The sequence below is a fragment of the Cajanus cajan genome, chromosome 2 (assembly GCF_000230855.2).
Source record: "Cajanus cajan strain Asha chromosome 2, NIPB_CcT2T_4, whole genome shotgun sequence".
NCBI lineage: Eukaryota > Viridiplantae > Streptophyta > Magnoliopsida > Fabales > Fabaceae > Cajanus > Cajanus cajan.
In genome coordinates this window covers 65,771,786-65,792,247 of record NC_138518.1, presented here as the reverse complement: position 1 = coordinate 65,792,247, position 20,462 = coordinate 65,771,786, and the positions used below count along the sequence as shown (strand labels likewise).

Here is a 20,462-nt window from a genome sequence, read left to right as displayed (position 1 = left end):
GGAAATCAAACGAAACAAGGGTCATTCCATGAGAAGTAGAGCATATTTTAACTAATAATAATAAATAAATAAATACATAAAAAAATTTATAATAAAAAAAAAAGAGCAAGTGTCATGGCTAATCACTTGATCATCCATGATTCTTCTTCTTGATACAAGGATGATCAAAGTGATTAAACAAGAAACTCACTAAAAAAATGAGAATAAAACAAAATAAATCTTTCTTTTTATAGCAAAAATATAGTGTATAACTATGAAGGAAGAAAGAAGAAGAAAAAAAAAAGCAATAGATGTCTTGAAATATTAACATCCAAAGAGGAAACAGTTCAACGACAACATGTATTAATTGGATGTGGAAAACAACAAACCAAAGAATAACACGTGCTTAAGGGATTTGGAGGCTTCAAACTTGATGTGCATATGTACATGGAGTTACAAGTTGCTTGATTGGGAAACAATAGAAGGTTCTATATATATATTTTTTAATTTAAATATAGTAATAAATCACAGCCATAATTAAAAATAAGTTATAGCAAATTTAAATTGCATTTCTAACTGCTTCAAAGTTCAAACTCTTGAGTTGACCACAGTGGCCTATTTTAAGAAAGAAAAAACTAATGCATATTTGTAGCCGATACAGAAATTACTGTTCATAAAATTCCCTAGAGTTAGGCCAAGAAAAGAGGAAAATAAAACCAAAAAAACAAATCAAATCTTTCTGGGGTACACAGTCTCATGTTTGAGCAAGTATGGGCTAACATTTTGTTAAAATCCTACGTGAATGTAATGTTAACTTCAATTTTAATCATTTATATTGCTATCTGAACATCAAAAAAAATTATATGGTATTAATATTGCATTAAATTATCCCTATCTCTTACATATTTATCTTTTTCATATACACGCATCTTCAAAATAAACCCCCCAAAACAAGGAAAAACTTTTTATTATCCAACGTTGATGTTCAAAAATCATTCTCCAATTTTAATAAAATGTATTTTCATGCATGGCTAGTCTTTGATTGGACGAGAATGAGTAGATCATACTCTTTATTGCGTTTTTTCAAATAATTGCTCTTTAATTTCAAGCCAATTGCATCATCCAAGCCTTTTATCTCGTTATTATATGGATAATCTTCCTCGTTCCATCATGGCCAACACCGTTTTTATCTCTTCAACAAAACCACGAAATGTTGAACAATGTGGAGTTGTGGATACTAATGTGAAGTGAAATCATCTCAAGAGATCTGCATTCTGCTAATCATCAGGTTACACCTCCCTGTGATGAGCCTCTTTTGCCCTTCACAACTTTTAACAAAACAATGTCTCAAGTAGGTATATAGATTCACTTGCTCGTGTTGCATGGTGTCATTTTATCAAGTAATGTAAATGAATTGTTGTTGGATATTTTCCCCCCTTATCTTTTCATTTCAATGACTCTGTAAAAGTTGTTCTGCGTATGTTAATTTTATTCTTTGTATTGGTCGTCATTGAATTGTTATGAATTTTAAATATATTTCAATATTTTGTTTCACGATTCAATTTCAGGTATCAAAAGACCTACTTTTCTAACCCTTGTCTGTTATTTTTTCTAATGCGTTTAAAAACATTGCAATTATATCTATGCCTGATGGTTGGTTACTTTACATGCTTGGCTTGTAACCAATAAGCATAAAGCATATCATCAGTAAGATTTATTTCATTGTCAAATAGAAAGGTTGTTTTAAATCCATGGAAACATTCAACAATGACTAATGACATTACAATACGTGGATCAAAGCATGATTGTTAGTTCTATTGAGTCTGAGTGCAATTTCCCATTTGTTAAGTGATAGGAATGTGACTTAAACTTGGAAAACAAAACTCTTAACAAATTGATTGGAGTGTGCAACTCTTCCTGTGTTTGTTTGAAAATGTGATTGAGCACTATCAATTGTTGAATATTTGGAGGTAGGAAATATAACATTACCTTTTGAGTGAGAATGCTGTCTTTATAGAAATGAAATAAGTGAAAAGACTTGAACATGTAAAATTTCAGGCCAAGCGTATGCCAGGGAACAATTATAGCTGCATCCCTTTAACACCAAGGTCTAGATTGGAAAGGCTTCTGAGGGAAAGAGAGCTAAGGAAATCCTTCAAGTATACTCAAACAACTGAGGAAGCAAAAGATGGCAACAAAGAGGGAGAACAATTTTATGGTGATTCATGCATAAGTGAGAATGAAAATTTGGGTGTTCATAATGAGGAAGAGGCCACAGAAACGAATGCGGATGCAAGATTTTTTACAGATGAGAGACCAAGCAAACAACGTTTGTTGGTGGTAGCTAACAGGTTGCCTGTGTCTGCGGTTAGGGAGGGTGTGGACTCATATCACCTTGAAATCAGTGTAGGCGGGCTAGTCAGTGCACTTCTAGGCAAGAAAAAGTTTGTCACCTTGCATTAATTTGTTTTCATTTTGGTGTGATTTGTTAGTTTGTTTCTGATTCATACATCTCTTGTAAGTTTGAGACTCAGCTATGCTAATTAGTTACCTTTGTTGATGATCTCATAGAGGTCACAACCACGACAATGATAGTTATCTACACACCATTCTAATAATAATCCATTACTTGTAGAAATGGATTAAGTTTCTTGTTTCTGTTGAAGGTGTAAAGGAGTTTGATACTAGATGGATTGGATGGGCCGGTGTGAATGTGCCTGATGATGTTGGAAAGAAAGCATTGACTACAGCTTTAGCTGAAATGGTATCGAGTCTTCTTTGCTTTATGTATCAAATTGATAATTCACAAGCATGAAGATATATTGTCTTCTCTTTGCAAAGACACACAAACCCTCAATATTTTGTTCTCCTAATTATGCATTCTTAAATGCAGCGATGTATACCAGTATTTCTTGATGAGGAGATAGTTAATCAGTACTACAATGGCTACTGCAACAACATCTTATGGCCTCTATTTCATTACCTTGGCCTTCCACAAGAAGACCGACTTGCTACCACCCGAACTTTCCAATCTCAATTTGATGCATATAAGAAGGCAAACCAAATGTTTGCTGATGTAGTAAATAAGCATTATGAGGAAGGAGATGTTGTTTGGTGCCATGATTACCACCTAATGTTCCTTCCAAAATGTTTAAAAGAATACAATGACCAAATGAAAGTTGGCTGGTTTCTCCATACACCCTTTCCTTCCTCAGAAATACATAGGACTCTACCATCCAGATCAGAGCTGTTGAGATCTGTACTTGCAGCTGACCTAGTGGGGTAAGTAATTCATGCATCTACAACTTGATGTTCATCATAGTATTACATTTACAAGCCAAATTCCCTTGATAAATAGGCAACAGCATGCATTTAGGACAAGCAAATTCTACTCAACAGAGTAATGTGTACACACTTATAAATCCCTATCTCTCTCTAAAATTATCTTCCACATTGAGATTTACAATTCTTGCTTGTTGATTGTACTATTTAGAGTCTGTTTGGATACAAATTTTAAAAAAAAAAATTGAAAGCCTAAAAAACTCTTCATTTTCAGTAGAAAAACTCTTAAAGACTCTTTTAAATTTGTATCCAAACAGATTCGTAGTAAAAAATTTCAAGCAGTAAGTATGTTGTATGATTTTTGAGAATTCTAGACATTTTATCTAATGCTGTGATTTTAATATTTACATTGGTCTGCATCCCAGATTCCATACCTATGATTATGCAAGGCATTTTGTAAGTGCTTGTACTCGTATTCTTGGGCTTGAAGGCACACCAGAAGGAGTAGAAGATCAAGGGAAGCTGACCCGTGTAGCTGCGGTATATCTGCATATATTGTTTTCCTTTTCTTATTCTATAATCTAACAGCAAAACTGGAATTTCTTCATATGTTGTATGTTTATCAGAATTGAATATCACCTGAAGAATTTCTTCTTCAAATATAACCAATGAGTATGCAGTATCTGATTTCCTTCTCATGCTGACAAAGTTTTATTTTTTGGGAGCATGAAACTTCAGTTTCCTATTGGGATTGACTCTGAAAGATTCATTCAAGCCCTTGAACTCCCTGAAGTCCAGGCTCGCATGAAAGAACTGAAAGAAAGATTTGGAGGCCGAAAGGTAAGAGCTATATATGCAAAAATTCCTAGTTCAAGAGTTTGAGAAGTTGAGATTATTCCTTGGCTTCTATTTTCTGTTCTACATCTACTTTTCTCTGAAAACTTGAATCATTTGAATAACTTTATGTTAATGTTTCTTATCAAATGGACAGGTAATGTTGGGTGTCGATCGTCTTGATATGATAAAAGGAATTCCCCAGAAAATCTTGGCATTTGAAAAGTTCCTTGAGGAGAATTCACACTGGCATGATAAAGTAGTCTTGCTGCAAATTGCTGTACCTACTAGGACAGATGTTCCTGAATGTATGTTATTTCTGAATTTCTCTAGACATGTTAATTATCACTTGAAGCATTTCCATCTATTGATTGAGACTCTTGTTGTTTTACTTATTTTGTTTGTCATCTTATTTTAGTTATTGGCATTTTTCATGATGGACACACTGTTGAATTGATGCTTTGACAGATCAAAAGCTTACAAGCCAAGTGCATGAGATTGTAGGACGCATCAATGGAAGATTTGGAACACTTACAGCTGTTCCAATACACCATCTGGTTGGTATTTTAAACATTTACAACATATATTTCTTGCTTTATCACGAGAATGGATGCAAATATCTATTATTTGGAATCTCATTGAAGACACAATTTCTCATATCACTAGTATATATGAGATGATCCCCTTTAGTATAAGATTTGAACTATGAATCATCTATATAGTTAGAGAAAACGTGTCTGTGTTCTATACACTGTCCATTTGATCATGATGTAAATGCAACTATTTGGGTTGAGTTGCTTAATTCAAATTTGTTATTCGCAATTTGTGTCCTTAAATGCATTCTCTGCTAGCTGTTTTACAACATCACTATCACAAACATATTCATGATATCTCATTTCTTCATGTCTCTTATATGACCAAGTGATATAAGACAGAAATGCAAATGGAATAAAAAAAAAGGGGATAAACATTGTATCAGATGAACAAGAAACCTACTAGACATATTCTATGAAATCTACCAAGGAAATGAGGAAACTCCTTGGAATCATAAGTGAAAAGAGGAGTTGCATTTTATCAATCGTATTTTTTCCAAAGCAATTTTGTAATCAGTCAATCAATCAGGATAGGATTAGTTTTATTAGTTACTAATTCTGATATTATTGATAGGATATGATTCTGTTTCCTGATATTGAATATTGATACGATTAGCTTTATTCTAGCCATTATTTCCTCCTTTGTAATGCTATTTAACAAGCTTTTGTAAATCAATTGATTGATAATATACATCTATCCTACCAAATTATCTTTTCTGTGTTCTTAACAAAAAATTTTAATACAACTTGACTGACAAGTAAAGAAAACATACCTAATATACAAAGTACTCTAATGGGATTTTAATTCTATCAAAGTTTTCCTAAAATTACCTACAGTAACCAAATAAAATTATAAAACATTCTTTGCCAAAATTACAATAAATATTCAATAATTGATCTTCTTTTGTTCTGCAATCTTAATCACCGAGGAACTTACAATGTATTCTTTCTAGGTTACCTTGATATTGTTCAGAATATGTGGAGCTTATCTATTACACAATCACTTATTTTTGTAATGCTGTCAACAGAAAATTTATTTCCCTTCCTTCAAAAGTTAAAGTTATAATTTTATTTTTTTTACTTTTTTTGGAAATATTCAATTACCTACAGTGACTGTTCTTTGCACACACCAGCCTTGCATTTTGACTCGTTCATTATGCATCCTTATCTTAAATTGCTTAAATTTTAGGCAAAGTAATTAATATTTGTTAGTGTAATTCTGTCAACCGTGTAATGATTTCTGGACCATCTCTTTCTATGATTACAGGACCGGTCACTTGACTTTCATGCATTATGTGCACTCTACGCTGTAACTGGTACTCATTTTCTCCCATAACATACAAGACTTGGTCAATGTTGTCCTTATTTGTTCAAAGTAATAATATTTTTTATATCCAAGCAGTATCATATTTCACTAGTTATTTGAGAATTTTTTACTGGAATAATATTTTTTTAAAAAAATATTACAAGAATGATCACTATGCAGGATTATTTACCAAGATAGAACCATTTACTGTTCAAGCTCAGAATTCGGTTCCCGGGGAACCGAATTCTGAGCATCAAAATGTAATTTTTTTTTATTTTTTCAACTCAGAATTCGGTTTTCGGGGAACCGAATTCTGAGTTGGTTTTAATTTTTTTTTTTTTTTCGTTTATGGGGCAAATTTGGGCTGATGTGGGAAGCGGAACGGCCCGTTCTGCTTTTGGAACGGGCCGTTCTGCTTAAAGAAACAGAGTGCAAATTCTTTAAGCAGAACGGGCCATTTCACATTCAGAATTTGCACTCTGTTTCTTTAAGCAGAACGGCCCGTTCTGCTTTTGGAACGGGCCGTTCCGCTTCCCACATCAGCCCACATTTGCCCCAGACACGAAAAAAAAAAAAAAATTAAAACCAACTTAGAATTCGGTTCCCCGGGAACCGAATTCTGAGTTGAAAAAACAAAAAAAAATTACTTTTTGATGCTCAGAATTCGGTTCCCGGGGAACCGAATTCTGAGCTTGAACAGTAAATGGTTCTATCTTGGTAAATAATCCTGCACAGTGATCATTCTTGTAATTTTTTTTTAAAAAAATATTATTCCAGTAAAAAATTCGTTATTTGATTGGTGAAATACTCAAGCTGTAGGACATTCTTTTGTGTTATTGGAAGAGAAATTTCATTATCTTTGCAAACTCTTTCACTTTTCTTTAATATCTCTGTATGATTTAAGTCCACTGCTTACAACACATTGTATCTTGGTGTAAGAATAAATTGAACTGATTGCTATTTATTTATGTTTTTTGGCAACTGATGGTGAATTATATTTTTTGCACTACTAGTTGAATTGTTTCTTTATGCTTCTGTTGTACAAATGTTTTCTTGGTTTTCTTCTCCTTATGCATTTAAGGTTTGACCTTAACTATTCCAGAGAATCAGAAAATGCAACAGGTCCAGCGTATCTTCTTTATATATTATATTATAAAATCCATCATAAGTAGTTTTATGGAACTAAGTATTCAGCATCCATGATATGTACATGCCAGTCTGACTTGCATCTTATTTAGATGTAGCACTTGTTACATCTTTAAGGGATGGAATGAATCTTGTCAGCTATGAATTTGTTGCGTGCCAAGCATCCAAGAAGGGGGTTCTCATTTTAAGTGAGGTAGTTCAGTTTTTTAATGTCTTCATTTATTTATTTTGGCTCCATCTCTTGGATACTCTGATTGCTCTTCATATTTGAAAAAGAAATACTAAGATCACCATAACTTCAAATGATTATTCCACCAAGCATGGTAATGTTGAGGTGTTTGTATGCAAAGTGTGGCAGTATAGTTTTTTTTTTTTCAATAAAACAAATGTATTGTTCATTTAATGAATAAGACTTTCCTAACCTTAACTAGGTCAAGCTTACAAGTCCTAAGAATTATAAACAAGTTTGGGTTTCCTTTATTACTATATTCATGTTGCGAATGTCAAATATACGAAAAATGTACAACCATGAGTGTTTATACAAAATTAAAAAGTGGAATTTTTGTGATAAAGTGACAAATAGAAAAGGATAAGGTTAACACTAGGCTTCTAGTTCAGGACTTCAGTGGGATCATATTGTAGAAAATATCCTTTATAAAGTTAACGTTTGTCTGGGAATATCTTAGTTAAAAGTATAAACAAGTTCTTATATCTCCAATTATTTTATTATAACATAATCAACTCCTAAAATTACTAGGTGGCTGAGCTTTCAGTATCATTCAAATAATTTTGAATTCTTGATTTGGTATCAGTTTGCAGGTGCAGCACAGTCTCTTGGTGCTGGTGCCATCTTGGTAAATCCATGGAACATCACAGAAGTTGCTGCTTCCATCGGTTATGCATTGGATATGCCAGCTGATGAAAGAGAAAAACGGCATCAGTTTAATTTCAAACATGTGAAAGCTCACACGTCACAAGAATGGGCTGCAACTTTTGTGAGGTTACATCTTGGATCAATTTTGTTCTATTTTTTTTGTGAACCAACCATCCTACCTGCAATAGTTAGAAAAGGATGAAACAGTTACAGATGACAACTTGATGCCTTAGACTGCTAATAACTTATTTTCTGTTGCATTATTTTGACGAGGACTAGCATGACAGCAGAAGTTGAGAAATTGTGTTTTATGATATGCTTATGTAATATCATCCAATATGTTTAATGCAAAGTAGATAGAAGAAAAAGCTTTAGTGGTTTTTTTCTTTCGAGATTTCAATAATTTGAGATGAGTTGTTGATTGAAAATGTAGTTGATCAAATAGTATCGATGGAAAAATGGAAATTCCGTCTTTGAGATATCTATATTGGTTGATCTTTGCTCTAGATTTTGACCTGACCTTCTATGGCAGTTTGTGCCACTTATGATTTTCATGATTATTTATTCTAAACTCAAGGTTTTCTTTTTACACAGTGAACTGAATGATACCATTGTTGAAGCTCAGCTTAGGACAAGACAAGTTCCACCATTTCTTCCCAACAAAGTGGCAGTTGATCGTTACTCAATATCCAATAACCGATTAATCATAATGGTAAGCTGTTAGTTAGATCATCAAACACCGAATAAAGGGCTGTTCCAAAATTATTCACACTGTTTTGTGCAATATACAAGTGCACAGCACATGTTAAAGAGAAACACACACGAGGACTTGTGTGTTTCCACTTAACAAAACCATTTTGCCACATTGCACTGCAGGGTTTCAATGCCACTTTGACTGAACCAGTGGATGCCCTTGGAAGGGGTGGTCAAATTAGAGAACTGGAACTGGAATTACACCCAAATATGAAGGAACCTTTAAAGAAGCTATCCGAGGATCCGAAGACAACAATAGTTGTTCTGAGTGGGAGCGATCGAGCAGTCCTGGACAAAGTATTATCAAGAAAAGTTCATGTGTTTTTGGATTTTCAGCAACATTTGCTTTTGGACTAACAACTACTTTGTGCAGAACTTCAGTGAATTTAATATGTGGTTGGCAGCAGAAAATGGGATGTTTCTGCGACGTACTACAAGTGATTGGATGACAACCATGCCTGAAAATTTAAACATGGATTGGGTTGATAGCGTGAAGGTAGATTGGCTGCATGGATGCAAGTGTTTCTCATACTATGTTCCTTTAATTTCAAGTCTAAATTCTTTTCTCATTTTTATTAAATTTCAGCATGTTTTTGAGTACTTTACTGAAAGAACTCCGCGGTCTCATTTTGAGCTTAGGGAGACTTCAGTAGTATGGAATTACAAGTATGCAGGTATGTGACAATTTTCTGTTACTATCTTTCCTTTTATTTTTCAACCCACTAATTTTCTTCTAATAAGACATTTGTGTTGATACACATCATCTCCTTTTCAGCCTACTGTTGTTAATTGCTAACTTATTGTGACTGCAATTAATATTAGATGTTGAGTTCGGAAGGATTCAAGCAAGAGATCTGCTTCAACATCTGTGGACAGGGCCAATATCAAATGCATCTCTTGATGTTGTCCAAGGTGGTCGATCTGTTGAGGTTCGCGCAGTTGGTGTGTCAAAGGTATAAGAAATTTAAGTTAGCTAGTACTAGAGTCTCTACTCACCAATAATTTTCTGTTCAGAAGCTTTATTTCCTCTACATGCTAGTACCTTGACACTTTTTTGTCCTCCTACCTGGTATTTTGGTATAGGGAGCAGCTATTGATCGTATCCTTGGAGAGATAGTTCATAACAAAGGCATGAAGGCACCAATTGATTATGTCCTATGCATTGGTCATTTTCTAACCAAGGTGGGTGCACTTTATTTGATTTTCTAATCTTAGTTGTGGCTTTGTATTGTTAGAGCAGCATAGCACTGAAAATGACTAGAATGTGGCTTTATCAAAGTTTGGTAGCTATCCTAATGACAGAACATTAATTGATAAGGTAATAAAATATAATATTGAATAATGAAATCACACACAATACAAGGACAAAATTCAGGTATAATTCGCGTTGTTCTCCGATTAGAATTGGAGTTTCATTTTGATAATATTTATACATATACATATTAACGAGATCTATATTAAATGTAAATGTATATTACAAAGGTAAATTTTCAATTTTAATTAAAGAACATCACCAACAATAGTATTGTCCATACAACAATATACTTATTGTCCCAAAGACAAAAGTCAATCTCCTAGAGAGAGTATTTTGTGTCCACAAATTATAAATAACTACACTCTCCTTATTTACACAATTTACTACCAAATATATACTTCTAATTAGGGATAAATATATATTCCTAATTAAGAATGAGAATAGGTTAAACCTTAAACAGTAACCTATAATAAAGTCTAACCTAGTCTGACTTGGTTAATAAAAAGGTTAAATTTAAGCTTTTAAAAAAGTCTATTTATATAAAAAGGCTAAGTTTAGGCTTATAGAAAAGTTTAATAGATCAATTTATTTATTTATATAATATAATAAAAAAATAATATATATATATATATATATATATATATATATATTAGTAAAAATATATAAATAAACAAATAAATTTATAAAATAAAAATAAATATTAATATTTTAAAAAAAAATTATACAATTATCTTTTTCATTATAGATTTATAAACTTATGACCTATGAATGAGTGTACATCAACATATATGATTACATATGAATTGTTCCTTTAATAGAAAATGATTCAATTTTTTTCCTATATTTCTTTTAAAATTTAAATTTTAATAATATTGAGTAAAGTATATTTTAAAAATAATTTTTAAAATTTTTAAAAATTAAGTTTATTATCTTAATTAACATTAATAATTTAAATAGGTTTTTAAATAAGCTAATAAGTAAGGTCAAACTTTCAAAAAGGTCATGACAGGCCTATAAAAAAAGTATATGATAAATAATAAGTCAAATTTAGGCTTTAATTTTGTAAAGCAGACCCAATCTATATATTCAAAGTTTGATCTTGTCTAACCTTTATCCCTACTCTTAATACATAGCTACTAGTAGTTATTTTCTATGCATATCAGAACTACCAAATATAGTGGCCTTTCTATGCATGCAGATTCTAATACAGAACTAATTTCTAATAGATTTGGTAATACAAAATCATTTTTTTATCACATGTAGTCCTCCTAATAATTAACTATCTCCAATCCAGCAATGAAACCTTTCTTAACTAACTTGGATCTCAATTCCCATCACCTAAGGACTAGAATGAAATTCTAAAGGAATAATGATTTTAGATTGATCAACATTAGAACAAAATATCATATCTAAGCCTACTATAATGATCAAGACAAATAATGGTTGGAAATGAACTATTTCAGGATGAAGATGTGTATAAATTTTTTGAGCCAGAGCTCCCTTCTGAATCATCTCCAGTAGCAAGAGCCATGCTATCAAAATCCAACTCTTACAGGCCATCATCTCTGCCAAAATTTACATCCAACAAAACAGCATCTTCTAAGGCATCTTACAAGAAACAACGTTCGCTGTCAAACATAGAAAAGAGAGAGATTGATCACTGGAAACCATCATATCGTGATAGAATAGCAGTGCATGAAGGTTCCTCAGTGCTTGATCTAAAAGGTGATAATTACTTCTCTTGTGCTGTTGGACGAAAAAGATCAAGTGCACGCTACCTTCTTAAAAGCTCAGATGATGTTGTAAACCTCTTGAGTGACTTGGCAGAACATTCTTCATCACCAAAAACATAAACTCAATGTCTTATAGTTATATTTTGTTTTTACTTGGTGAAGTGTCTATTCATATAAATTGATTCTGCAATGCCCTATATGTCTCATTGCTAGCCATAAACTTGACCAATATTTGTATCTAGGAAACATTACATTTTCCCTGTGATTTGAATGAATTCACAAATTGGCAACGGTACTTTTAGCATGTTTGGATCTCTCAAACCTAGGTTTGAAATCCTAAACTTGATTTTGCTAAAAAAATACATACTTGTACGTGGAATATATACGCACAAATTTTCTACATAATTGCAAATTGCTTTTACACAAATTAAAGTAGAGCGCAATATCAGCAGCTCATCATTGGCTTTGACATTCTGATGGTCAAAATTGAATTTGCATTTTATAAAGTTCAAAGCCACCTCAATGAGAGAAAAAAAAATTATTTTTTAAATTTTATTTTATCATCTAATTAATTTAATTTTAAACCAAATCTAATTGAATTTTAAAGTGGATTTAATTAGACTAATTTTCAGTTTTTTGTTTTATAAAATTGATAAATATATTTCATTTTACATAATGCAGACAAATTTTATATTAATTCAAAACTGATAACGTTATAAATATATTAAAGTAACAAGATTTAATTATTAATGTGATCCTTATACTTTTTTTTACAGCTTGATCCTTAATATACTTCTGTACTTTGTTGTTTTGACCCCGTACGTAAAAATTACAAGTTTTTTCCTTGAACAAGCAAATTGAATGCGTTTTAATTTTTGTCGTCAATGATTTTCTATCTCAATTAACTTTGACTGTTACAACACTAATAAAAAAAGTTTTTATGATAAAAGAAATTTCTTGTAATTTTACACAGCTAAACTTTTTCTGTAGCAATCTTAACATCATAACTACGTGAGTAACAGTGTCAATGAAAACACTAAATTTGTTCTCGAGTCTAAAACTTACAATTTTAACATACAAGGTTAAATTAACAAAGTGCAAACAAGTATAGAAACCACATTAATAAGACCTTAATAAATATAATTTAAAGAACTAATTATAATTCCATAAACATATACTTACATAAATATGGTAATATACTAGTTTCATAAAATAAAAAATGATATAAAAACACAAATTTAGTTTGGTAATATGTACTGATGTACATATATATTAATACTACTGGAGGAAAAAAAAATCCACGGCTCTATTCTTCAATTGATATCAATAAATGAGAATAAAAAACATGGGGACATACAAATTGTTAGAATGGCCGCCTAACCAAAGCTTGAACAGTTTAATAATGCTCTTGAACCATGTTTTATACAAGGTGTGGTATTAAATGAAGAAAACAAGAAAACTAATCCCCAAGCCAATGGATGGTTACACCAAGAATACAATTTACAGCTTCCAAAGAAAAATTAACTCAATGCAGGTCCTGTCTGGGGCAGATTGGTGTTCAAAGGATGATATAAACCTCAATCTAGTAAAGCTCCCCTTAAGCAACTCGAATTAATTCCCGGGAGCTATTCTTCTAGTCTTTGTTTGTTTTGGCACATATGCATATTGTCCAAAGTCCACAGTTTTTGGCCTGTGAATTAAGATAAGCATGTCATAAATCATGATGTTGATACGAAATTCCAATTTCGCAGAAAAACATACCTATTATCAGAAGTGTTTTGAACATCTTTCAGAGGAGCACGGAGACCACTGACACGAGTGCCAGAAGTGCATCTAAAGGATGATATCACAGAGACAAATTTTTCCATAGACTTCTCAGCTATTTCTGAATACTGGCCCAGATGGGAAATGTTTGTCCCAAATTTTTCTTCTTCAGCATTATTCTCTGTAAATGGCTGGTCAACATTGTGATCACAGCAACCTAAATTCAACAAACATCAGAATTCAGAGAAACGTCATTGATATTTCCTTTTATGATTATTTCAGAACCATGCATATTAAGTACTTAAAATTTGACACAAAATTTCCTGCATGCGACATTTTATCATCTATTCTTATTTAAATTATTTGATGCATAAATGTACCCAAGATTGTAGTGTTGATAAATGCAGGAAAAGTTCATGTTTTAATATATTTAAAAGGTCTATAATGTTATGTGATCAATGTCTAATAATATCAATATTTATATGTAGATAATTTCATTTGCTTGCAACAAATATCTTTCTTATGGCTGAGCTTTTTGGTGATTAAGTAATCTCCATTCTTCTGTATTGACCATCTCCTTCCATCTTTTTCCCCTTCCAATAAGAAACATAATTTTCCATGAACTTCATTTCCTACTTTTCCATGGGGGTTAATAGTTAATACTGATAAATCATATATCTTACTTTTCACAGACAATTCCGTAAGTCTGTACTAGTCAATGACTCGATATTAAATTATTAATTTTGTTCTTTAAAGATAAGATACAATTTAGAATCAATAGGAGTTCTTTATTTTCTGTAATAAAGTCAAATCGCCATGAATATGAAATTTATAAATGAAGAACTAATCAATCAGTAGCATAGAAGCTTCTACAGGAGTTGTAAAGCCAGTCATAAAAGATTATAATGAAATAATGAAATTGGTAGTAGACACCAGTATGGAGTTTGGACAGCAAGCAAAATAACAACAAAGGCAAAGAACATAATTGGTGGAATGGCAAGACAATTAATACTTGCTAACAAATAACTTTTACTAGTGAAAGTCAAATTGTACCATTATTATGAGGAGGTGAAACATGGTGCATTGGCCTGGGCTGTAAATTTCCCTGGAGAAAGTCAAACCATGAAACCATCAGTGTACACGTAAAAGGTGAAAGTGCTAAAGAAAACCAAATGTTCAAAGTTAAAAAAATCCTACATTTTGAATATTGTCATTAGGGGATATCTTCCTTTTCAGATCTTTATTCTTCAAATGGTTGTTACATAAATCACTGTCAGATATGGCATTTTTTCTCTCGTCAATGACAATGCCAGAGAACAGTCGATCTTGTTTCTCGTCAGAAGTATTATTTTCTACTTGCTTGTGCTGAAAGTATGCACTCCTTACAGTTACCTTTCTCGTTGCCTCCCTGGTTTTTCCTTCACCTGTGCCTTGGACTCTCTGATCTTTATTCTTCAAATGGTTGTTGCATAAATGACTGTCAGGTATGGCATTTTCTCTCTCATCAATGACAATGCCAGAGGACAGTCGATCTTGTTTCTCGTCACAAACATTCTTTTCTACTTGTTTGTGCTGAAAATAAGCACTCCTTACAATTACCTTTCTTATTGCCTGCCTGGTTGTTCCTTCAAATGTGTCTTGGAAATTTGTGTGCTCATGCTCCTTATGCAACCCCAGACACGGTTTATGAATTGGCTGCCTGGGCTGTCGCAGTACTGTATGTTCAGGGTTTTTCTTCTCCTCGCCCACCATGGAAACTTAATTTGGGCAAACAATGAAATGAGTATCAACTAAAACATCAAAGGCATAATGGGGTTACGGTTTCCCATCCCAAGCAAACCAACAGATTCATATCTTACCATGAGATGGAGACCCTGTAAATTCAGAATTTTTTGTGGCAGAACCATATTCAATCTAAAGTAAGAAATTGAAGAATATGTTAAAAACATATCTAAGAGTTTAACTACCAACAATGAGAAGAAGTTTCACTATTCTAGTTCAATATTCAGGCAACTTACATGGCTAATAGGAGGAGGGACATTATCCCAATTCTCAGAGTCAATTATAGATGCAGTAGAGTTCTTTGTTTCATTAGCAGCAGTAGGTGACACCCGAGGTGCTCTGAATTTCCTTTTCGCTTCAAGAGATGCAAAACCTTTCATGGCTAAGGAAAAGTTGTCCTAAGGAGGGGATATGGATCCCCTACAGTTGGAAAAAAATAAACTGTAGGTGGTGCAGTTCAATCTTGCGCCATTCATTATATTTTTTATTAATATTTCCTATAAGTAAAATTTAATTTTAATGGTTGAGATTCATGCAGTTCAAAAAACACTGCAGAGGATCGTGAGGAATAGAAGAAAGGCTTCTAGCTTCAAGTAGATAGCAGAATGTTGTAAAGAAACATTGAGCTTAAATGCCACCATAATTCATTGCCTCAACTTGATTGTTTTGAATGATATATGACCTTGAATCTAAATTTTTAGAAAATTGGTAACTAAAGCAACAACAGCATCAGGCAGTATTCCAGTGAACCATAGAATGCTGCCCTGCTTTTCTTCCTTTTAAACGAGCTAAACTGAATGAATTAATTCAAGAAGAATGCTTTGCAGGATACAAAAATACTTCGTCAAGAGATTCTTCTGCACGGGCAAATCAATCTTTTTCTTTGCATTTTCAGAATGAGGAATTTTGAATTGACTAGTTCCGGTAATTGCCAATCTGGCTGCATGAGTATCTCCCTACCATTTTAAAAGATATGGACTTCACCAACAGTACCCTTAAACAAGGCTATAAAAATTTGAGAGAGCATACGTGCATGTTTAATGCTTACCTTGCTTTTTAACATTTATTAAGAAGAAAGGGTAATAATATATTTATATTTCCTCAAGTTTTATTAATGATTTATTGATCATATAGGGATGCATCTCATCAAAGCATAAAAATATAATATGCTGAGTCATAGTTGGCTGAAAGTATAATTATTTGTAGTCTTACTGAAAACTATATGGAGGTGATACTAACTCTAAAGAAAACCTTGTACTTTAACATAAAAAGGAAAACAAAATCTATTTTATATGTAGAATTTACACAAACTCGTGCACATCCATGCCAACCCAAAGACAACAAAATAGAATAGTATTTTCAATTGTCAATCCTATTCCTATCATTTTCAAAATCCAATTTTCTTTCACAAATGTGCGAATTGTCCTTCATATTCCAAAACTGAACAAATGAAATAAGTCAAATTATGTTGACCAACACATGCACAAAATTCATAGATATTTCCGCTAACTATATATATTTATTCATTCATTTTAATATACAATTTGTTATGAATAAAGATTAAAAAAAAATGATGATGTACCTCAAATGGCATTTTGGTAATTGGATCAAGATCCCCTTTTGCTATTCTTTGTGCTATATCTTTTGGCAAGGGTGTATAGCAGGTTAAGGTATAATTTCAAGTAAGATCTTAGATTATTTATTAAAATGGAGCGTAGTGATATTAATATAAAATGGCAAGAGAACATTAAAGATGAAGGATATGGGCCTAAAAAATCTAACTCATCACCAATATCATCAGGTATATTAGACAAATGGACAATATTTTCATTAATTGGATCGTACACCCGTTGATATTGGAACGTAAGTATAGCCTTCTTGAATGATTCTTCATAAAATGGCGGCACAGAAACTCCACTGTATCTCAGGTGCTTAAGAACCTGTTACATTGCAATTGGCATTAGAAATACAAAAATTCCATGTAGAAAGATTTACCAACAAGATTTAAAAGAGATATATTGTTATAATATTAAAAAATTAATAAATAAATAAATAAATAAAAACTTTTAAGCATGTCTTTTATGTGTATAGATGTAGGCATGACTGCCTAAGTGGGTTTAAACAGGGAAAATAACATTGATAGTTAAATAAACATGATTAGTTCTTATGGTTCTGAGTAATCATACTTGTTAGGTGTATCAGCCTCACTCACCTTATCATAACTTCTAAACTTTTTAATGCTTGAATGGGCCCTTTTGAGACCCATACCTGGCAAGGATTGAAGATAGTCACAGCCACTCAAAATACACATTTCAAGAAGCATTTGTCTGTTGAACCCTTCAAAACTGAGCTCCTTATTCTTTTGTAGCATGGAATATTGAAACTGAACACCTTGACCAAACTTGTCCATTTTAAATATAATCTAAATATTCAAGGAAGAAGCAGGCCAGTCAAAAACCAGTGAATACATCAAAATAGGAAGAAATATGCACCAGTAAACAGATTACATAAAACATTTATAATTTTATATGTTAAGCCAGTTGGTAAACTTACTCTTGGGCAACCAAATGGTATAAGATCAGAGTCTTCAGTTATAACTGCATCAACTTGTCCACTTATTGCCAAGAATGTCATCTGGGCATCTGCCTCATAAGGAGCAACAACATACTGCACGTTCTCCTGCTTCAATACCTTCCAGAAAAAAGGGAAAAAAAAAAAAGAAAGATTAAACATTTAGTTGGAGATGTAATGTAATTATTGTATTATATACATTCAAATGAAATACATAAATGATACAGACATTATGCATACATACATGTACACATAAATTAAAACACACGCACATACTTCATAACAACCACCAACTCTGGTATACCGAACTCCTTTTTACCTGAATTAGTTCACGTGCAACTTGAGGTGAAATATCAACTGCTTTCTGGTAGCACTCATAGGCAGCAGATGAATTTCCATCTGACTCATGCACAACTGCACGTGCAAAATTATCCTTCCTAGCCCTGCACTTGTAGCACAGAATACTTGTTTCATTGGCAAAAATTCAAAGACAATCAATGAGATTATAAGGTTCCTAAGCCTTCCCAGAAATCAAAGTACTCCTCTTAGGTGATCTTGGGATAAAGTTCAATCCCTTATTCCTTCCTATCCATCCTTTACACTACAAAGTTCAGGCCCCATGACAAGGTGTTATTTTCATGGGTACTGGAGAAAGATTGGTTCTTCAATATCATATTTTGGAAATTGATAGATTATTTATCAATTCCATTATCCAATCATTGAGAGTATTCCATCCTCTATATTTTGCAATAAACCGAATTGGTTTTACCTCAATATTAGAAACAGCAAAGCAATCCAACAACAAACAGCGAATGAAACAGGTGTGGCACTTAGAACAGAAGCATAAAACTTGAGCAATCCAAGATCACAAACCTCACATTACTGCTATTTTCAACAAATTATGCTTGTGCCAGAAAACCTCATGATCACAAACATGGAGACAGGGCTTAAGAAAGTTATTGTTCAAAAATTGTCAGTTTATATCATTTTGGAGAATTGTCCTACATGTAGACGCATTGTACACTGGTGAAGTGAAATGCCACAAAGGGAGCAACTAATGCAAATGTAGACTGGTGCTACAAGCACAGCTTCAAATCCTCCTTTGAATTTTGAAATTAGATAACTCACAGAAAACCTCAAATAAAAAGAAAAGAAAATTGTTATGACTTGAGCACAAAGGAGAGGTCAACCCAAAAGACTAACCCATTAGGTAAAAGAGACGCATAGCTTAAATACCACCATTAAGCTATTTATTCTACTCAATGTAGGAATCATAACATTGGCACCTCTTTTAAGAACCAAAGCCTGTCACAGTTTCACACTATCGACACTGACCCTATTAAATGGTAGCTTTGTTCCCTTACATTAAAAGCTTTAATCACCTACTAGTATTTGATACATTGCACCTTAATCTAACATATAAGTAGCCCTTTCCATAACCCAACTCTACAAAAGGAGAGCCCAACCACAAAATATTAGCCCATAAAGGCTTCACACGATCAACACAGACCATGCTTTGTGGTTGCTCCTCTTCTTTACATTGAGGGCTTCTAACACTCACCTATTAGTATCTAGTACATTGCACCTTAATCTAACTAATAGGTAGCCTTTTTCATAAATCAACTCTCAACAAAATCACTAATTATTATGACTTAAGCACGAATAGAGAGTTCAATCCAAAAGACCAATCCATTAAGCGAGAGAGTCCAATAACTAAGTAACATTAAGCTTCTTATTCTACCTATCGTATGACGCATAACATAAATTGCTTGAAAGCATCCTATTAACAATTAAGGTGTCACTCAACTCAACAAAGTATAGGCCTTCTTTCTTGCGACAAAAAAAAAAAAATACTTAAAAAAAACATCAATTGAGAAAAAACAAATTAAGGAGTTGTTAGGACATATAGTGTACCTAGCACGCTTGTTCTCTTGGTCACTCTTCATTGGCAGAAGTCCTCCATCAAACACTAGAACAGGCTTAACCCCAAAATGGCGCAGCAAGTTTACTCTGTGCATGCAATACTCAATGTGCCTAAAACACACCAATAAACAAACCGAACTCAGTTAAAAAGCTGAACAGAACACATTGTTTGTACGTAGTTAAGCCCTTTTAGGGGGGTCTTAAATTCAACTCGACCCCATGTCAAAAAATCGAACCTTTACGAGCTGGGTTTCTCCAAACAATAAATCTAAGAAGAACGCAAAAACTAAAAATAAAAATAAAATAAGGGTACAAGGGGTGACCTAGTAGTGGGTATCCCTTTGCAGAGTTCGGTGCTGCAAGAGAGGGCACCTTTGTGGAGCCAAGAGTAGGTGTCTACAGCTACGGAAGAACCCTTCAAGTCCTTGATGTGGATTGGAACCATAATCGATTTCAAAAGCGGTAGAAATCCCTGAATTCCCATTCCTCTTTGGAGAATCTACAAGTCTACCATACAACATTTCACAATTCACATATACAACAAAATTGGGCGGGAAAGCTTATATTCGGCCTGTATAATGCCGGACCTTAATATACTTATTTACTATTTATTGCCTTTTTTACCGATCAAGTGTAATTTAAAAACAAACAAACAAAATTGAGTAAT

The 20,462-nt window shown here is 32.9% G+C and overlaps 2 protein-coding genes across 5 annotated transcripts; one reads left to right on the top strand and one right to left on the bottom strand.

The window, feature by feature from the left end:
• The first annotated feature begins 716 nt into the window (after positions 1-716).
• Positions 717-12,059, top strand: LOC109789653 (alpha,alpha-trehalose-phosphate synthase [UDP-forming] 1). 4 transcript variants are annotated; one of them, XM_083068737.1, is made up of 18 exons: positions 717-1,267; positions 2,038-2,413; positions 2,646-2,743; positions 2,873-3,261; positions 3,687-3,801; positions 4,000-4,101; positions 4,253-4,403; positions 4,564-4,652; positions 5,956-6,004; positions 7,233-7,333; positions 7,953-8,140; positions 8,609-8,726; positions 8,891-9,064; positions 9,141-9,263; positions 9,354-9,441; positions 9,590-9,720; positions 9,851-9,949; positions 11,486-12,059. In XM_083068737.1, the coding sequence occupies exons 2-18, from the start codon at positions 2,047-2,049 to the stop codon at positions 11,873-11,875; spliced, it is 2,772 nt and encodes a 923-aa protein (XP_082924863.1). In that variant the 5' UTR covers positions 717-1,267; positions 2,038-2,046; the 3' UTR covers positions 11,876-12,059. The 4 variants fall into 4 exon arrangements, with proteins under 4 accessions (XP_082924863.1, XP_082924862.1, XP_082924864.1 ...); XM_083068736.1 differs by having other exon boundaries at positions 717-1,330; XM_083068738.1 differs by having other exon boundaries at positions 717-1,334.
• An 899-nt stretch (positions 12,060-12,958) lies between these two features.
• LOC109789659 (5'-3' exonuclease family protein) lies at positions 12,959-20,462 on the bottom strand. The gene is made up of 14 exons (XM_083068740.1): positions 20,119-20,462; positions 19,787-19,906; positions 18,192-18,315; positions 17,855-17,992; positions 17,514-17,723; positions 17,067-17,241; positions 16,884-16,957; positions 16,134-16,257; positions 15,538-15,674; positions 15,379-15,433; positions 14,717-15,276; positions 14,573-14,624; positions 13,517-13,736; positions 12,959-13,445 (listed from the first exon to the last, which is right to left on the bottom strand). The coding sequence occupies exons 1-14, from the start codon at positions 20,277-20,279 to the stop codon at positions 13,367-13,369; spliced, it is 2,229 nt and encodes a 742-aa protein (XP_082924866.1). The 5' UTR covers positions 20,280-20,462; the 3' UTR covers positions 12,959-13,366.